The sequence below is a fragment of the Hippoglossus stenolepis genome, chromosome 23, assembly GCF_022539355.2.
Source record: "Hippoglossus stenolepis isolate QCI-W04-F060 chromosome 23, HSTE1.2, whole genome shotgun sequence".
NCBI lineage: Eukaryota > Metazoa > Chordata > Actinopteri > Pleuronectiformes > Pleuronectidae > Hippoglossus > Hippoglossus stenolepis.
The window spans coordinates 5,622,336-5,642,602 of record NC_061505.1 but is presented as its reverse complement, the minus strand read 5'-3'; the positions used below and the strand labels follow the sequence as shown (position 1 = coordinate 5,642,602).

At 44.5% G+C, this 20,267-nt stretch overlaps 1 protein-coding gene across 4 annotated transcripts in view; it reads left to right on the top strand.

Moving 5' to 3' along the window:
* arap2 (ArfGAP with RhoGAP domain, ankyrin repeat and PH domain 2) overlaps positions 1-20,267 on the top strand; it is a 105,882-nt gene that overhangs the window by 50,637 nt on the left and 34,978 nt on the right. For all 4 annotated transcript variants that reach the window (XR_004694643.2, XM_035148358.2, XM_035148357.2 and 1 more), the window contains exons 13-16: positions 1,247-1,332; positions 1,624-1,806; positions 7,629-7,803; positions 15,760-15,885. Coding sequence is in view for 3 of the 4 variants with exons in the window: in XM_035148358.2 (XP_035004249.2) it covers positions 1,247-1,332; positions 1,624-1,806; positions 7,629-7,803; positions 15,760-15,885 (570 nt within the window). In the remaining variant the exon portion in view is untranslated. The remainder of the gene's footprint in view (positions 1-1,246; positions 1,333-1,623; positions 1,807-7,628; positions 7,804-15,759; positions 15,886-20,267) is intronic.

The following is a 20,267-nucleotide window of genomic DNA, read 5'->3' as shown; positions in this document are numbered from 1 at the left end:
GAGCTGGGCTGTAGCACTGCAGCAGGCAGTATTTTCACTCCTGCACAAGAACAAGTGACAGAAACTAAGATTGACTAGAAGATTGTGGTCTGGAAGGCAGGGAGTTTGGATTTTGGGTGTGTAGAAACCACATTTAAACAATACTGCTGCAAAAGGACTGTTTAGATTGAAAGTATTTTTCAGAGGAAAACTGATTTATCTTTGAGGGGGAAAAGGGATTCCGCTTTTACTCATAGTTTACTATGTTGGTCAGGTTTATTAGCCCCAGATTATTGTTTTAAGAGTTCTGTGCTAAATGATTTCATTAGAAAATGACACAATTTGATGAGGGAATGACATCTGGAGTCCAACAAGAGTAATGTTTTTCTCTCCCTGGACAGACTTTCAATGCTTATAACAAAATAGATAATTCAAAGCTTGTTGAATCAAAATCGAAGACCCCGATTTCATGGTTTGTTCTCGTCAGAATATACACAATTAAACCCCTGCGTGCCTAAAGTATAGTTAATAATGATAACTACTTAATTTCTATTCCTGCTTAATTTTTAGTATCTAACTATGTGACAAATAATTCAGAGATTTCTGGTGTGTGTGTGCCCTCTGGTTCTGTGATGAGATGGCCCCTCACAGCTCACGGCTGCACACTTTCCCCTCACCGCCGCTCTGCTTGAGCACAGAAGACAGTAATGAGTTCATGCCACATCTGAAATCTAAAATTATCCGCCATTACACACAGGACAATAATTCACATTCGAGCGTACAGCAGGTTTCTGCCTAATGCATTATGCATATATGCTCCGTCTTTGGCCATAAGCAACCCCAGAAGTCTCTCGTTCACCCAAATAAACAGGCCGACCAGCAAACACAATGAATTACTCATGATTCATTAGCAATTAATGGGCCTCGTTCTGTGCTTTCATTTCCAATTAGGAGTGCTGAGGGGACTAAATATGTCTGTTGTGAGTGAGAGAACGAGCTTGCAGTCATGCTCTGTTTCTCCATCTTGTTACTGCCTCTTTATTGTTTATTCCATCACTGACTTAACGTGTGTTTGAGGAGATTTCGGTGCATATATGTATCTTAATTTTTGAACTTTTCAGGGAACTAAAAACCTGACGGCCATGATTTTTTTTAAATGAACTAATTAAGAAAAGGTTTTCATGAGCCCAACTGTTGTCTGTGTTTCTGAGTGTTTGTTTATCTGTGGAATCAATCAACTTGATGACCATGTCTATCTGTGCGCCAGGACAGCACCGCTCCCTCGGCCCGAGTATCTCCAAAGTGCGGAGTTTGAAGTTGGACAGCAGCATCTGGAGCAACGAGCTCGTGGAGGTGAGTGTGATTATGAAAGCAAATTAAATCATTACTCTATTCCCTCGTATGTTTTTATCATCCGCCAATAATCTTTACAAGGCCAAATAGCCACGGTGCCTTTTTCCATACGTTAAACCCCAACCATTTACCTGCTGTAACATCTTGGTACATTGAATCAGGTTTATCTGAAAGATCGTAGAACTCTGTGCTTTTCTGGGCTTATTGGATATTGATTTCAAATTCTAACAATCAGGTCTACTAATGATTCTCACCTGAATGTCTCCCCCTGTGTGTCTGTCAAACCGTCAGCTCTTCCTGGCGGTGGGGAACAAGAATGCGAACAGTTTCTGGGCCGCTAATCTTCCCATGGAGGAGGAGCTGTACAGCGCCGCTTCGGCGGAGCAGCGTGCCACGTTCGTCCGCAGGAAGTACCGGGAGAGGAAGTACCGCAGGGTCCTGGAGGGCATTCAGGACCTGGAGCAGCTCAACCAGGTACAGGTTTCCTAAAGACAGAGAGAAGCTAATGTCATAGTGATGTACATTCACATCACCCCAAAAATCAATGTCTGTGCATCTGTGCAAAACAACAGTAAAAGGAGCAGGTAAGAGTTCGCAGCATAGTGCAAACTGGTAAACCATCAAGACACAGTTCCCTTTTTAGACTCTGATCTATCTTTCTATCTCTAGTCTCCTAAGTAATTGTCCATCGCGAAGAGAGCAAAGTGCAGCTGAAGTTCACCAAGCATGCCATCGTAAGTGGGCACCTACAATAGCCCCGTCTGTACTTCTGAGGAGCCTGGCACACACTCCATTAGCTGAACCCACCGAACCTGAAATAGCCCATATTTCTCTGACCTTTTGACTGCCAGTAAAACGGCACTGTAGGTCCAGAGATGCCAAAGGGGGGCGTCTTATTGATCCCAAGTATAAGCAAGTTGGTGCCGAGGCCTCTTCTGCCAGTTTGTGGTCTTAGGTTTATTGCTGCGGCAAAAAAAAACAGCCTCTAAAAAGAAGGGTCTTTAAAAAGCACCGTGCACCGAGCCTTTAAGTTTCCAGCTGCGTCAGCACATACGCAGATCAGCCCCGTTGTATTGTTTTCGTGAGTGGAAAGAGAGGAATGGAGATGCAGAGAGAAAGAGGGAATGAGGAGGAGGGGGGGAGAGTAAGGAAGAGATATACCAGTGAGCTGAGTGGAAAAGTGGATTAGGATCCACAACAGAAACGCTTGGGTTGGTTTTATTGCGGCTTTTCTGGCTTCTGGTCGCGTGTGTGTGTGTGTGTGTGTGTGTGTGGTGCACGGTGCACGCATGTGAACATGTGCGCTGCTCCACAAGAGATGTGTGAATTTGCTGTCGTAGTGTTGGAGTGAAAGTGTGACAGACACAGAGAGTGTGTGAGTGAATCCACACGTCCACCCTCAGGACTTGTGGTCTGGGCCCTCGCAGAATTTAAGTCACTTTAAGACTTTATGTGTTTCCATGGAGATTAACTGAAATTTCCCCCCCGTAGCAAATTTCAAAAGATTTTTAATGGTGTTCATATGCAGCTCTGCTACATTACATAGCAACGGTAGCAGATATAGCACAGGCTGACACGTTCTTGCTGGTGCTTTATTTGAAGCTTTTCTCCAAATCCAGCATTAAAACTACAACATACAATAAAAATAAATAAATCTTCTGAGATCACATGTAATTAACATGCACAGGACACGGTGTAATGTACAAAATAACATTTCTGACAACAGTAGTTCATTGGCTGCATTAGAGCATAGCCTTCAAATTTCTGATGTCTATGTCGACTTCAGAAACAAACAGTTCACGCTCCAGTGGAGCACACCAGTCCATGGGATGCTGCTTTCGAGTACTATTAAGGCGAGATCAGCCTTATGAGCCTCTCAGGCATATACACTTTGTAGAAAGATGGATGACAAGTCCCCACTTGCTCCCAGAAATGAAGCCAGAATATCCTGGATATGAGCGCTGGCATCTAATGCTGAAGACGTCTGGAGCCAGAGTCTGCCCGGTAGTGATGGTTGAGTGGAGCTTCGGTATCAAGGTCCCGCCGAGACACGCACCAATCATGAGTCAGTCTCAGCTGTCAATCATGACGTTCACCCCATTTTTTTACACTTGCACATACGTCATTATGATAAGAACTACCTCAAATGATAAAAACCTACATTTTTATAACGTGTACTTTGACGTCCCATCCGCTAACATGGAGGAGAAAGGGCTTTTCCAGCCACAAGGGGGCAAGCAAGATGATTTGGCTTCTCTTTTGTGGAGCTGTCATGTCGTCCATCTTTATGTAAAGACTCTGCTCTTAGGGAACTTAGGCTGGACTTCAAATTACAAGTACAATTTTGTTTAGTAAATTGAAAAATGTCTTAATTATGAATGCAAGTGAAATATATTTTTCAATTACAAGACTGATTCACAAATGAAACGATAACAGAAACAGTAAGAATGTGACCCAATGTGTAAAAACATTTCCTTTCCATGCGCTGCAGAACATATCAACATTGCGGATCGTAACACCACAGATGGACAAGAGTAAATTTACAAATGCAGATCCTACATGCTGTTCATATCTTGTTGCTACATCAATAAACCCATACAAGGAAAAAGAAAATGAAAAAAGGTCTCCATAAGTAACTGTGATCGTCTGAGTGAAGAGGCGGACCTTCTGGAAGTCCTGCAGAAAGGCCCCTAGAGGCCTCTTGATGAATTGTGGATTTGCACGGCCCCTCAGCCCTTGGAAACCTGTCTAGTTTGTGAGTCTGGGAGTACAAAGTGTGTGTGTGTGTGTGTGTGTGTGTGTGTGTGTGTGTGTGTGTGTGTGTGTGTGTGTGTGTGTGTGTGTGTGTGTGTGTGTGTGTGTGTGTGTGTGTGTGTGTGTGTGTGTGTGTGTGTGTGTGTGTGTAAGAGGAAGATGGCTATCGGGAAAAGTGGAAGTGGGTGTTTGTGTTTGCCGTCCTGCTGTCTAGACTGGCTTTATAAACGGGCTCAACAGATTTGATAGGGATCAGTGTGTCATAGAGGCATTACACACACCATGACTCAACATATGTGTTTGTGTGTGTGTGTGTTTGATCAAATAATAAACACTCTTCCGAACAACTCCGCAAATGTTTGTGTAAAGTAATAAATCAGAAGCAACCTATAAAGAATAAAATCATAAACAAGGACACTGAGTCTAATCTCATTGGACACGTTCCACTTCTGTGTCACATTTACTTACTGTAACGCGAGTGTGAATATGAAGAAAAGACAAACTAAAGAGCTATATAAAACCTATTCCTCAGGGAGGCTTCTCTTGAGCAAAGACAATAATACGAGCAATTTCCCTCATTGACATTCATGCATTTTTGAAAATCATGCAATGGCATTTTAACAGGTTTTATGGGCCTCGGGGTCATGAAACCAACTCGCTGCGTTACTGTAAATCACCGTTTTAAGCGTCAGTTGGAGCGATAAAATGAAACTAAAAAAAAAAAAGGTGCAGAGGTGATTTTAAAACCTGATTGTGTCAATTGCATGATCTCGAACGTGTGCGCTTATTCTGTTGAGTTGTTTTCGCCACCTTCATTCCCCTCTATACCCCCCCGCTCGCCTCAATCTCTCTCCGTATCTCCGTCCCATGTTCCCATTAGAAGCTCATATCCCGGCGACCTCCACGGAGTCTCCGCAGGCCGCATGACCTAGAGAGGAGGGGGTGTCAAAGGACCCTCTTATATCATTACGCACACTCGCACACCAACACGCACTGGAACCCCCTAGCGGCCACGGTAATTGCCGTGACACTGAAGGTCATTTCCAGAGACGATACCGAATAAGGCCAGGTTGCATGGGACTGTTTTGCCATAATCTGACCCCATCGCGTGCGTGTGCGTGTGCGTGTGTGCGTGTGCGTGCGCGAGGAACAAAAGAGAAAGAGAGAAGAAACTAATGATATCGTTCCATAAATCCATTATCTGTTGAGGAGTAATTATTGTTTTTTGCACAAGCCTAGAAATAATTGAATCCATAAACACACACATACTTGAGCATCTTTATCCTTGTGTGTGGGCGGGCCGGTGATATTGACAGGTGCTTTGTTTGTGCTTGTGTGTGCTCTGCCCGGGTGTACATGCGCAGCCTCGGCGGTGCCTCACTTTCAGACGGAGCTCGCTTGTTTGCCGCGCGGATCGATGCCGCTTGCTGACTCGGGCCGAGTCCGATGAAAGGCGAGGTCGTCTCGTTGAAATTCAGCTGCTTGCCACTCGACTCCTCTGTTGATCCACTTTGTTGCGGGTCATCGTGCACAATGTCGCATCAATTGACTGGGCTGATGGGAAGAGACAGACACAGAGAAAATGTTTTCTCCTCGGTCAGACTATATTCCGCCGACTCTTTCATCTCCCTCCTGTTCTCCGGCTCGCGGCATGAAACAGGTGAATATATTTAACAAAATGCGTCGGCATTGCTAAACAGCGAGGGTATCAGCGCAGTCATCTGCCCCTGACTAAAGGAGGAACTGACCTGGAGAACAGGCGTCTCCTGACATGAGGGGTGAAATCAGTGCAGTGGTGCAGTTCTTTTAATGGCCACTGGGTGCCGGCACTAAATAATGTGTGAACAGAGAAAGGAAAGCGAGGTTCAGTCTATTTTCTGTGGATGCTTCTCTTCTTTTTGCTTGATAGTAATGTTGGAATGATTGATCGTGCAATTTCCCCTCCGCATTTAACATAAAGCAGATTTCTTATGCAGAGTTTTCCTTAGCTTATTTAAACAGTCTGAAAATGTAATTTTGGTGCATCTTGCCAAAGTCTTCAGAAAATATCTCAAAACTTAGCAAACATGGGAAAACCTGTGTTATAAACTGGGGGGCATGAAGTTTGAATAAAGACGCCACTTAAAGAATGATTAGGCTGCATTATGGAAATGTGCAGGATCAAAACCTGACTCACTTTTAGAGAGTAGAAGTTGAGATATTTCAACTGTGCTGCCCTGATTTTTTTTAAAAATACGTCTTTATGAAAATGCCTTTCAACAGCCTGCGGCCACAGGCATAATGTTTTCAGGTTGTCAACACACATTGTCAACACAATCTCAAGAACACCCGAAGGGACTTTCTCCAAATTTGGTCAAAGTGTTCAGTTGGACTCAAAAGGGAAACTGATCAGAGCTTGGATGTCAAAGGTCAAGATCCCTTTGACCTCACAAAACCAAATCCCTCACGAACGAGTTAACCTGTCGAGAGAATCTTTTCTAATTTGTCCCAATTGTTCACAGAATAACTGATTGGATTTGTGGGGTCAAAGGTCAAGGTCACAGTGGCCTCACAGACCATGTTTTTGGCTCTTTTAGAACATCATATCTCTTTGAGGGGAACAATCACAGTTTGACCAGTTGTGACTTTGACACAAAGATGAACCAATTATATTTCAGGGGTCAAAGGTCAAAGTGAGCTCATAAGGAGTCTGGAAAAAAAACATTCAAAGGCATTCAACCTCAGAGGAGTATTTGAAGTTGTTGTGATGTGTTGTGCATGTCGTACTTTGCTCTTTCATATTGTACACAGTATATTTTTTGTACCGTTGTTTTTTCATGAAGCTATATTTCACTTACATGCTCCACTGCTCTTATTTTGCTCACTCCATTGTTTTTCATGTCTTTATTCCGACATTTCTCCTCTTTTGAAATTGTTAGTTTCATTATATTTAATATGGCCCATTTGTCCTGTTTTCATTTGCCATATTTCCCTTTTCACAGGGATTAGACGTTTTATTATTCCCACTGGGAGCATTAAAATTCCATCTTATTTTAACTTCTCTTTCGAGATTGGTGCTGAAGCTCAATTCTAAACTTTATATGATTTTCTGACGCCGCTTTATAGACTCTTTGTCCTCTATCAAACTGCCGTAGAGACGGAGACACACCGGGCTGCTCCCCCCCTACACTGGGAAGTGAGACCATACTCACTGGTTCACCGTCAGGGATGTGAAATTTCTTAAAGGTATTAATCCAGCTGGAGAAAGCTGCTTAGAAAAGAAATGAGCCGCGGCCGCTCTTATTCAGTCTTTTATGAGTCCATCACAGCAGGAAACGTTAAGGTGGACTCGTATAAATAAGATTTGCAACCACAAAACACTCGGCTCCCAGAATCTGATTTACAAACGCATTGAAATTACAAATACAGTTTTTTATCTCGCACATACATTATTGAAGAATTTTATGAATGGTGCCGAGCTCCCCTGGGTCTCGGGGGTGGGCGGAGAGAAAGCACAGAGCGTCTTCATGCTGTCGTCTGTCTTATCTTGTGTGTGTGCTCAGGCGCTGTGTGCAGCTGTGGTGTCGCCCGACGTGCTGCAGACGATGGCGCTGGTCTTCAGCGGGGCAGATGTTATGTGTGCCACCGGAGATCCGACCTACTCCACCCCCTATCTCTTGGCTCAACGTACCGGACAGAAGCTGCAGATGGAGTTTCTGCACCAGAACAAACTGTCTGGTAAGAAAGTTTGTGCGCCTCCCCCTGTCAAGCTGTCCGTTGTCGCACGGCAAATATGGACTTCACGCTTAACAGTGCACAATGCTGCCTTTACATATGAAAAGAGATACTTCAGTTTCAAACGATGATACCATCACTGCATACATACTTCTTTGGCTTGGTTGTTCAGGAATACATCCACTAGAGGGCAGTGCAGAGTTGAGACTTTGTGACAACAAACATGGCGGCGATGGGGATGTTTCTCTTAAGAAAGGGGAAAAAGCCTGTTGTAAACAATGGTGGGCCAACTTACCAACTCGCCAAGTCTCTCTTTATAAAAGTTCCACCATAATTGAAATTTCTTCTTCTTTGCTTGAACTATTGAAATGTCCAACTTTTCCCTGGCCTGCACAACAGCCATATAAAATACCACTCAGTAATTCTGTGTGTAAGATCACTGCTGAATTTCTCTGCATGACTACCACATGTTACGATTTGCTTGAGTGAGTTGTTTTGGCTGAAACTAGAGTGGGTGGCATCATCACCACTACCATCTGACATCAGATGCATGCGCCACAGAGAGCCACTTCCAGCCATCGCATTGGAAAAGTTACTGTTATGTATGTGTTCAATAATTTAGCACGGCCCTCAAAGGATGCTATAAAAAAACTGAAATGGCCCCTGATAGGAAAACAAGTTCTCTCCACTGCTGGTCCACAGGATCTGAGGAGATATTTTTTCATAATTACCGTACATACCGTGTTTTTATTAAAAAACAAAGGAGCGCAGAAAGCTGCTATGAAACACACACACAAAAGAAACACTCATATAAATCTGTGGAAAAGGCTTTTAAACTAGGTGTGCGATTTGGACTTTTACAACCATCGGCGCCGCATATATTCAGCCCCCTTTGTCTGTATACTTTTAACAAGCCAATCATGTTTAGAAGTCACCCCACCGCTGTGCCGCCACGTTTCTCAAAACACAGAGGGAGGTTTTTTTTCTCCCTCTGCCATGAATAGGAAATTAAGGCAGGAAAACCCACAAATTTGAACCCAGCGAGTTCCCAGTAAAAAAACAAACTCTTTATTTTCTCTATCTCTTTTTCTTCTGCACTTTCCCTCAACTCTCCTTTGCGTCACCCATCTCATGTTCCTGATGTCGGAGGCGCGGCGCGGCTGTGTGCGTTGTTTGCTCTCTCATGACGTGTGTGTGTTGTTTGTGCGACTGATGATGAGAATGTATAAAGTTAAAGGAGCAAGGCGAGGTCGCTGGCTGGACGCCGGGGGGGGGGAGGTGGAGAGACTTTCTCTGGGACTGTGTTTAACATAATGTATGCGCCGCATCTGCGAACACTCGCCCGCTCCGAGCCTGTTACCGACTCCTAATTGCTAGCATGGGTCACCTGGTCGCCATGGTGATGGCCATTACTTGAAGGTGCACCAGACGACTCGAATGTGGACACAGGAAACGGATGCACACACACACACACACACACACATCCACGCGTGTAGACTTGTCCACCTGAAGCGTGGAGCGCAGCAGCGACCTCCATCTTCTCATTATGTGTCTGGAGATTGTTTCAGGCTTCATCATTAGACAAACTCCGAGCTGTCCAGACTCTTCCTGTCGTGATGGATGCTCAAACTAAACTGAGCGAGGCAACAAGCACTGAGGTCACAGTCTTACAACCAGTGTTTCTTTTTAAAACCACAATCACAATCTTTGCTCTAATGTGAACCAATAATTGCTGCCCAGCCTTCACCACGGTTTTATTTTCTATAACCGTGGTTGTTTCCTCAGCTCAACCACAGACCATGTGTAGCTCTGTGGAGTCATAGATCTCAAGCTTCTTCAGTGTCTGTGGTGTGTCTGCATTTATGGTTAAACTTTAAAAATCAACTCTCTATTACATTACTTTGTCGAAAGGGGTTTGATAATGTCGTCTTAGTAATCATTACCAAAATGTATACTCTTAAAATGAGTATTGGTAATGCTCTGATTGATTTATTCCAAAAGCTTCTGCATGTACATCATGATAGAAGATTCATCACATATTTAATCATGAATTAGAAAAAGAGCGGACGGTGCTGACGTCACCAGTGGTTTGAAATGACCGGCCGACCGCCGTCCTTATCCAACAGGGTCAAAAAGTTTCATGTGCAATAACACAAAACAAATATAATTTGCGGAAACAGCAGTGAAGAGCCAGAGTGTTGTGTTGTGTGGAGAAGATTAAAGCTCCACACAGAATACTGTCCAAATTCCCTCCATGACATTTTCCTACAGTCGGTCGCATTACACACAAAGCTGTGAAAAGTGGTGTTTTCTGTGCATGTGGCCCCCGGAGTTTGCAGAGAAAAAGCTTGCGAAAACTCTGATTAAACAGAAATTGAACTTTCTTTTCTTTTTTTTTTGTCAGTTGTCGAGCGCACGTGTTTTGTCTGGAAGGAAGCGGGAACAATTCAATACCCACATGACGCCATCCCCACTGTATCGCTCGGTGTTGACACGGAGACGATACAGTACAGGCGGAAAAATAAAGCAGGCAGTGCAGAGGACAAGACAGAATTCAGGGGGGGTTGCTGTAGAGATTTTAAAGACCACAGCCTTGGAAAATGGCTGCACACATGCAAGGCAACGTACGGGCAGATATAGGGATTTCATTTGTTAGCAGCAGCGTGCCATTACGTGCGGTGCTGTGGCGCACGTGTGCTTGTTTTCCATGATTCTGTTTGTCTTATAAACCACACATCCGCAACCAGGGTGCACCTCAGGCCCTCGTTCCGCCGCCGCATGGTGCCGCGGAAAACCAGACACTGCGCTGAATGAAACGACAACAAACTTTACCGAAATCAGCGGTGCCCCCGGTGGGAGGCTGGAATAAGCCGGCAATAAACAATCGCCAACCCCAGCAATTCTCGGCCTTGTCAGCTAAAGTCTAAATTGGAGTAGCTCTTAGTGCGCTACGCCGTTTCACAGTGGGTTTGTAAAAAAAATACAAATAGGGTGGGAAAAAACCCCTTCTTTTTCCCTTTGGATATAGAGAATCCAAACAAAGCTGTCAGCTCGCCTCTCCCCGCAGCCTCGGCACTGTCCCTTCCCTCCACAGCAGCTCATTTGTAGCTCCTGCGCGAGGACATCCACTGATGCCGGAGCACCGCCACTTCATTAGCTCCTTCTCTCTGCGTGTGCTTGAGCGCCGGGCCTCGGCGGACCTCGTTCTCCCGCCCACACCTGCTCGCCCCAAAGCACCCGAGACACTGCAGGAGCGTGTTTCATTTACATACCCCCCCATCCCAGATTCCATTAGAAAAACAGGCCGGTGGCAGCTCTCGGAGGTGGTGTTTCTTCGCACTTTAGCAACCCCTGTGGGCAGCTTCAGTGATGGCTCTATCCCTTATAGTCAAAGGCTTCCACTGCGGTGGCTACTTGTATAATATCAGCCTCATATATCATTTTTCTGTGTCCCTCGTATTCCCATACCTTACACTCAGGAGACCAAGTAAATACAATTATCCATCAAAAACATGTATGTAGAACAAGGTCTTTTGTCACTTTTTCCTTTTATCATGGGAGCAAAGACGGATCAGGTCAAAATGTAAATAATTTTCCATTGGGTGGAAAAATGTTTCGTCAAAATTGAAAAAGAATGAAATAATGGCAAAATGAGCTTGTGCCATGTAGTTTTTTTTTAAGGATAATCTATTTTGGCACAGCTCATGTCTAACCATTCTGTCACCAGTGTCTGTTCTGTCACTTGCCGCTGTGAAGACGGTGATGGATATAAAACCAGACACCAAACACTGTGGAAACGTTACTGTGATCTTTCCTGGCACCACTTTCTGAATGTGGATTTACAGCCTCAGCGGTGAAGGAAAAAAAAATCTGTAAGTGGACTTTTGCTTCCACTCTTAATTTCATTTTGATAAAGCCACACAAAAAGTATTTCCTTGGGTCATAAGAGACTCCTTAAAACTGTTATTTGACCCAATGGTGGAAAGTTCCACAATTAGCAGCTTCAAGGTCACATTTTCGATTTGCCCCCCCGATCAACTTGTTTTTCTCGAAGGGTGACACTGACTCCCTGCCGGCCACTTCACTGTAAATCTCTGGATGAGCGTATTGGCCGATGCCTGCAACTGTAAACAGTAGCATAAACATGTAAATTGCATTTAATTACGTCTCTCTGCTCCACCCGGGCGGCCGCTGTGCTGTAAAACAAAGCTAAACCGCGACGTTGACATCACTCGGCTTCTTCTTAAATGACACACCGTAGATTTGGAGGCTACAGAGTTTGTTTTTTTTATTGTTGCCACCCGAGCATTCCTGACGCCTCGGATCTCTGAATCTTGTGGCACATTAAAAATTAATCCAGCAGGCTTTCGGTGTGGATGATAAAAAGATGAACACCAAGCACACACAAACACACATTCATATATATATATATAAACAAGCACTAAATCAAAGGGCCTGTTTCTTCCTGCAGCTCTATTCCACCCTGTTTTAAGGCTCTGGGAGTTTTGCTTTGCATGCCGGCGTTGTTCCTGTTTTTAACCACCACACAGAGCTGCTGGGGGGGGCATAAGGTCACAAGCATCTGCTGAGAGTTTGTGTAAATTCAACTTTTTACTCCCTGATGGGAGAGTCTCTGTGCCGAATGGCTTTAATTTTGAAGGATTAGCCTGAAGTGTCATTGGCCAGAGAGCACCTCAGTGGATTTGTGCCCTGCAGGGGTTCATATCTCAGTTAGTACATCCATCCATTATCCATACCGCTTATACACTGAGGGTCATGAAGAGGGCTGCAGCCAATCCCAGGTGACACCGGGCGAGAGGCGGGACACACCCTGGATAAGCCGCCGGGACAAGAGATATAGAGACAAACAACCATTCCCACTCATGTTCACATCATAGACTGTATATATATAAAGATGGAGGACATTACTGCTCCCCAAAATGTAATGTATAGCATCTTGATCTCCACCAGGGGGCTGGCTGCAGTACAGATCTTCATCTCGCCTCCTCCATGTTAATAGATGGGACCTTGACCAAACTTAAAAGTCAAGGCATATGTTAAACTAATTTTATGCTTGATAGTTCTTATCACTGATTGTTGTTCATGTGTTAATTTTTCTAGTAAAGTTTTGTTTTAATTAGTTATTTGATGATACCGAGCTGGGATTCGAACCTGTAACCTTATTGCTGTGAGGCGACACTGCCCCACCGTGCCTCCCTCAGTAAATACACCGGCTTCATTTCTGTGATTGAATGATTTGAAACTTTTTACGCCCTCCGGTCTCATTTATCTTTGACTTCTACATGATGTCTTGCATATGTTCGCCCTTTTTGCTATCATCCACTATGTGTCGCCCCATTTCTGTTTGTGCCTCTGTGTGAGTGTGTGTGTGTGTCTGTCTGTGTGAGCCTCTGATTACCCCACTGTCCGCTGCTTGTCGGGCACCACTTTGTGACCGTTGCCGTGGGCGACCAGATGGCTAATTGAGCACTCTGTCATGTCACCTCCCTCCACTGGGGACCGGGCCAATCAGCGCAGGCCAGACTTCTCGACCGCCGCCCCCACAGACATCACAGTCCCATCTTAACGGAGTCCAGCTTTAAGGGCCCAGAGGGACTGTTGTAACAAGGCTCACACACACAGAGAGAGAGAGAGAGAGAGAGAGAGAGAGAGAGAGAGAGAGAGAGAGAGAGAGAGAGAGAGAGAGAGAGAGAGAGAGCATCAACCACTGAGTGTGTGTGTGTGTGACTCAACTACCTGCAGTTGGCTGATTAAATTCATTAAAGTCAGATTCCATGTATTTGCGACGCTGCTATTGGCAGACACATCTTCCCTGTTAGACTCCGATTACAGATGTTGCTCCAGAGTGTCGCTGTGGCTTCGTGTCACCTGATTGGCTGATTGCCTCTTTGGGATGACTTCAAAAAAAACATCTTGCATTTGCTGACCGCAGTGTATTAAGATGCCTGTGTCGTGTCAGACACCATGTTGTTGTTGATTTTATTGTGTATGCTACTGGATACACAGCTAATAGGCCGTGGATGATTTTTTTTTTTTTCTTTCTTGTTTTTTCATTTCGTTATATCTCCCAGTCTTCATTTTGTAGTAACAGCGTTGGGGGATCCATTTTCATTTAGCAATTTAATCAAGAAGTCTCACTGAGATCAAAATCTATTTTTACAGACATCTGAAAACAAATCACATATACGGCGGCATCACAACAAGACAATGCAGGCGCACGCAGCGGCCGCCTCGCACGCGGAGAGACGCTAATTGAAACAGTAAGACGAAAAACATCCCGAAGTGGAACTTTAAAGTCGCACAGAGGATTTAGTGTCTGTGAATTCAATTTGATTCCTAGCGTCCTGAAAGGAAAGTTGGTACAAACAACTTTTAGAAACTAATTAATTCAACCCTGATATACCAGGTAAAATGGTCCAAAATGGCCTCACATGCACAAATATATATAATGGATAGATACCACAGTATATATAGGCTCTGGGAAAATCTCAGGCTCCCTATCATATCACATGATATTTTGTCATATTGCTCATATATACCTTCATTGCTAGTTTTCATAATGTGCTTTACATTCACGTCATCATCAATTTGTGAGATAAAGCTTGAAAAAACGATTAAATTCAGATGTGCGTGGCGATATTGGACATCCATTTCTTTCAATTTCGTCAGACTATTATTATGTGAACGTATTAGTCAAATTCCACAGTAATTTAAAGATCATTAATGTGCACACGAGCGCAATTAATTAGCTCGACACACGAGACCACGCGACGAACACACCAATAGTCGGGGCGAGCCGTCTCGTTAAATTAACTGATTCTCTCTCTCTCTCGCTGTGAAATGATATGCGGCGTCGAGACGAGGCGTCTGTGCTGTCAGTACAGGGTGGAAATGTCGCATCAATTAAAAGTGGTTTCAATTAAAGTTATTTTACCTTGCCTGATGGGAGAGCTGGAGGTGGCGGATGATAACATCTCCGAGATATTGCCGAGGCTCCGGCAGACAATTGAACTCCAGAATCGGGGCTAATTGAATTTGAGCACGATAAGGTTGAATGTGGGGAACTCTCAAAGCCAGCGAGAAAGGATGAGTGGAGGGTGAGAAAAAAGAGATGAAGCGAGGGGAAGCCTCTGATTTAAATGGACAAAGATGAAGAGAGGACAGAGCGTAACAGATACAGTACATGAAGGTCGGGGCATTAAAACGCCATCAGAGCACCTTTATCTCTGACTTTGCAAGAGAAGTGGCAAAGTCATGACCAAATTAACAGCAGTTTGTATAATCATGTTTTATGCTGCTTGTGGAAAGAAAAGGACAAATGTTCTGCCTCTTTACCGAGGCCCGCAGGGAAAACATCCTCCCACGTGGAGGTCAGAGTGCAGGTTGAGGAGCAGCGGTCACGAAGCTGGTGGGAAATCAGAGTTTAGATTCAGGGAACATCAGCGGCTTGAGAATCCATGTTTATTCTGGTTGAAAGACGCAGTCGGGGATTTAATAGATGAGGAAGAGTGGGAGAAGAAGATAGTGTCACTGGTGGATTCTTTATTGCTGCCTTTCAGTAAGATTGAGATAAAGTAGTTGCAATGCACAAAGCCATAGAGGGTTAATGGTATGACGATGCATTTGTTAGACAATTCAATTTTAAATGGTTTATTTGGTTTATTAAGCGCTATGAGAATATTCTCAATCTAAAAAAGAGAACACATTGAATTTATCGGAAACTTTCTAAATCCCCAACTCTGATATACCTGGACCGGGCTCTACCAGGACTGACTGTGGGTCGAGGACAATAGAAATTAGTTTTCAAAGTTATTTGCAGGTGAAGGTGAAGTTGTGACACACAAGTACAACAGAAGGAAATGAGTTGGTGCACCATTACAATCATTGGGGAAAAACCATTTCCTCCCTCATCTACTGTGTCTCTAACCTCTTTTATAGATTTCCCCAGACTCGAGCAGTGGTCGGAGGATCCCTCGCTGTCGGACGTCTCCCTCTTCATGGATGGCTTCCTCTACATCTCCTCTGGCCCCGCCAAGTCGACGTTGGACCGCCGCAGAAGAGACGGTGGGTGTAAATGCCGTCTCGGCGAACCCCCCTGCAAGGCCAATCAGTCCATCACTCCATTTGTAAGCAATTCAGACTGCGTGCTTGTCAGAGGTCCGATCCAGTTAAGCGCTGATCTATCAATCAGTGTCAGTTTGTCAGTTGTCAAACCGGCAGTCATTTAATCTGCACGCCAGACATTCCAGTCCAAGTGATCAATGGATCTGCCTTTCAAATGCATTCCGCATCAGTCCTCTGGGAATGCTTGTCAGACGGAAACATGTGCGTGGATGACCCGACGCTAAATATTAGAAAATTAAAAAAGTGCTTTCTCCAAATCTACCTGTGAGGAGCTTCTCCAACTCCTCCTGAATCCTCCCTCCTTTGTCTTCCGAGGCACTTTAAAACTTTTAATCAGGCTCCATTTCACGCCCAAACTCTTCAGCTGCTGCCGCACCTCCTGCTCCGCAGTGGTCCCACTGCTCCAAACAGCTGGAGCGTTTCAGGGGCCCATGGGTAATTAGGAGAAGGAGCCAGCTTTGGATGCGTCCCCTGGGGGAACGGGGTTATTGGGAAGGTGGAGGAGTGGGATGAAGTGGGGAAGTGGGTGGTTTGGTGGAGGAGTGTTGGGGGGGGGAAGCTGTACGTGTGCGGTTGACAGCTCGTAGCTACCTGCCACTTGAACGAGCCGAATCTCCTGCATGTTGGGGTAAGACATCCATCTCCATTTCCATCCCCGCACACACGCTCTGCTCTCATTGGTGGGTGAAGGTTGCACATGCCGGCTAATGAACAGGACTGAGGTCTGGGAAATTGCCCCTTAGAGGAGATTGGTGGGGGGGTGGGGGGGATGTCTGTTGAAATTATCATTAGCCACACAAATGGAATTCCGTTTCACTTCATTTGTTAAAGGATCATTCCAATATATTTCCACTTGGGTCTTAATCTCATCGTTTTTTAATCATAATTTCTATTGTTGTGGTGATACTGTACTCAACAAAATAATTGCAGAGGTCTGGTGACATGGTGACCTTTGGGTTTAAAATCAGCCATTTATCTCAACTATTTAATCTGGAGGTAAACCTGAAAGAAACTGTACCTGAAATGCTGCGAATAAATTATTATTCACCTTTTAATGTCTTCCCCCATAAACAGCTGATATCTTGGTTTCCTCAAAACCCGTGAACTGATTTGTGTGTCTTGCCTTGTCTGAGTAGCTTTGAGCCAAATTACCATGTTCCACGATCCTGGCAATAAACTCGGTGAGTACATAAATATTTAAAAACGTCATCAAGAACACTTGCTGTCCAATGCTTCCCTTTGTTAATGGCCTAGAGGACAGTGTGTTCGCTGAAAACTCCCTGCGTCTGGAAACAGTGTTGATGAGAGAGAGAGAGAGTGAAGCTAAACAGTAAAACCAAAACAATGAGCTGAAAGAGGCTAAAGCGCTGCATAGAGCAACATAAGCATAATCAGTGGGTACAGCTTTAGCATTAAACACATTTGAAAGAGCAGGTTTAATTAATGATTGTTCTTTTAAGCACGATTCCTCATGTTACGTTAACTGCAGTAAAACTCATTGTATTACGATGGTTTGTTGTTCCACTGAGTTCAGATGGAGCGACACGACACGTGACCTTTTTGTCAGGGGCCATTTGAAGCCACTGTTGTACACTTGCTTCTCCACTTCCAGACACTGCAGCGTTCCAAAGCTGCCCCCCGCCCTCGGATAAGTGCTCGTAATATTTTGGCCAATAAATACCTTGTGATTTCATCTATTATGGAGAGCATCGCCAGTTTTGGCTTTTGTGCTCTAATGGCGCTTTAACTGCAGCTGCAGCTGCTGAAAAATTCAGAGGGGTTGGGTTTAAAGCCCCGACGTGTCCCAACTTCTTCAATCACGAGGAAGCGCTGTCAGGACTTTGCGAGCACGGAGGGATGAGGTATTTTTGAATGTACTCCAGGATGCCTTTCGCTCCCAGGCTAATGGTTTGATGGTCTATAGATACACCCCTTGTTCTTAATAATTCATAGGTTGTGCTCAGGGCTTAATAAAAGCACTTCGCCACAGCATCTTTAACTTGCACTTTTTTTTTTTTTCCTTTTCTTTAAAGTCTGGAAACGACTCCAATGGGCTCCGGTACTTCCACTGATGGGAAGTGAATTCCGAGTATGACATAGATTAATTTGGTAATGGCCTTGACAGAAGTGCCATGCCGGCGATCATCGTGCCAGTCCACCATAATGAAAGAATGCGATGTGCTGCTTAGCATTTAGAAACACGGCGCTCAGGCTAATAAACGTGCCAGGAATCAAGATTAGAGAAAAAACAATATATTCCTTATTTTATTTGCACCTAAATCAAGGTTCAACTTGTTTATGCTCCACTTTATTTGTTGTTCTGTCGAGCTGTGTATCCGCTTTGCACGATTAATTCAAGACAAAAAAAAACAGGGCAGAGGGAGCGACTCATGCTACACTCAGATACTTGCCTCTTTGGGCTTGTGAGAAACAGCGGCTACTGTCTGAAATCTTGAGTGGCAGCGGGGACATGGCTCCCCCTTAATTCCTGATAATTTTGTCTTTTCCTAATCAGTGGCGATCCGTTTTTTTTCCTCCCGCCTGCAACAGTAGCTCTTGACTGCCAGAGGGAGGAAAGGGGGAGGAAAACGGGAGGGTTGGGTTTGTCTAGAGAGGAGGCAGAGAAAACCAAGTAGAATTATGTTAACATTTTTTATTGAGGACACAAATCTGAGCCTCAGTGAACAATTCAATTACAGCAGCTTCGACGCCCGAGTCAAGTTTTTTGAAAATAAACCAAATCTTCTTTATGGTTTATAATGAGAATTAGTTGTCGGAGAATGTTTCTAAGTAGTGACACTTGTGTTATTCTGTTTTATATTTAATAAGAAGTACACAAAGCCCATTTAAACAATTTGAGGGAATGCAATATGTATGTGGGAGTGTCTCTGCTCGTCTAAATGCGAGTCGCCCCGCTGCTGCAGCCAGAAATACACGGCAGATAGTTTCTTTCCTTTTATCTTTTGGCATATCTGCCCATTGCTCTCTGTAATGAAGTGGGCTGTAACTCTGGCACAGACAGATCATTCAGATTCCCTCCAGTTTCTCTCCATTTCCATTTCCAGCGCCTCTGACAAGCTGTCCAGCAGACGTCTTCATCACAGATATTTTAGTCTGATGGCGAGATAGGCAGATTGGCGGAAAAGGGGGAGAGAGAGAGAGAGAGAGAAAGAGGGAGAGGGAGAGATGGGAGAGAGAGAGAGAGAGATGGGAGAGCGAGCGCAGGGAAAAAAGTGAGCTGCTGTTTCGGTGCATGCTGAAGTGGTCGTCTGTGCTGCGGTGATAAAGAGTTTAGGGGGACAATGGGTAAATCTGGGTGAAAGTGCGGTTCGAAATAAATCTTGAGACAATTCAGTGGAAACTTTTTGACTTTGCACATTCAGTCAATCATTTCAACAATTCAACAGTTTAATTGCCTCATTAATGACGTGATTGGTTGAATCTGCTTGTTCATCTCACATACTTGGAATTTAGCGTATTTACCAAATTGCAGAAGCGAGAGAGGAGGTGCAGAAAAAAAAGTAGAGAAAGAGGAAGAGAAATTCCGCATTATAGATTTGCACAACTCATACGAGCTAATTGGCCCATTTTAACTGGTGGAGTCATGTGCCACAGTTGGCTTCCGCTGGCGTTGTCTCCGGCGGCTGGTTTGCGGACCCCCGTGGAGAACGGCTGGGCCACGGGGCCATTGCTGTGTGTGTGTGTGGGGGGGGACAGCTGGCAATGGACGCAGCTGCTTGATTGTAAATCAAGCACTATTGTTCCCACCATTTTGCTGGTGCTTGTGTACAAACGCTAGCGGTATCCCACCCACTGAGGAAATATTGAACCACAAACAAAGAAGGAAGAAGGATGCTTTGGGATTTGGTCATGTGTCGGTTCTTTTTTGCGGAAAGCCCGTTTCCTGGTGGAAGACCTTGAAGGGATCCGAAAGCATTCACCGTTTGTGTGAGGACGCAACTTGTGCTACGGATTCCAACCCAACTGGATAATAGTTGCATTCATCATTGCAGCTATTCCACATAGACACTGTAGTCATTATGCCGCTGAACTGGTTTTATCCAGGGTCACATTGATAGAACTTTTTGTCTGGTTTTGTCGGTTCTTTCACTGTCAGGGCTCCATGAAAATCTTTAATTCCTCTCATCATCGCTTCTTCAGTCTTCTCCTTAATCCACCAAATCCCTCGTTTTCATTCACATTCCAAACCCAGAGGAGATAACTGTATCTGAAATTACATTTGTCAAACATTGGTCCACCTTTTGGCCCCTCTTTAATTCCCCATGCATGTAAAGACCTCATGTGGGAATCTGTACCTGTGG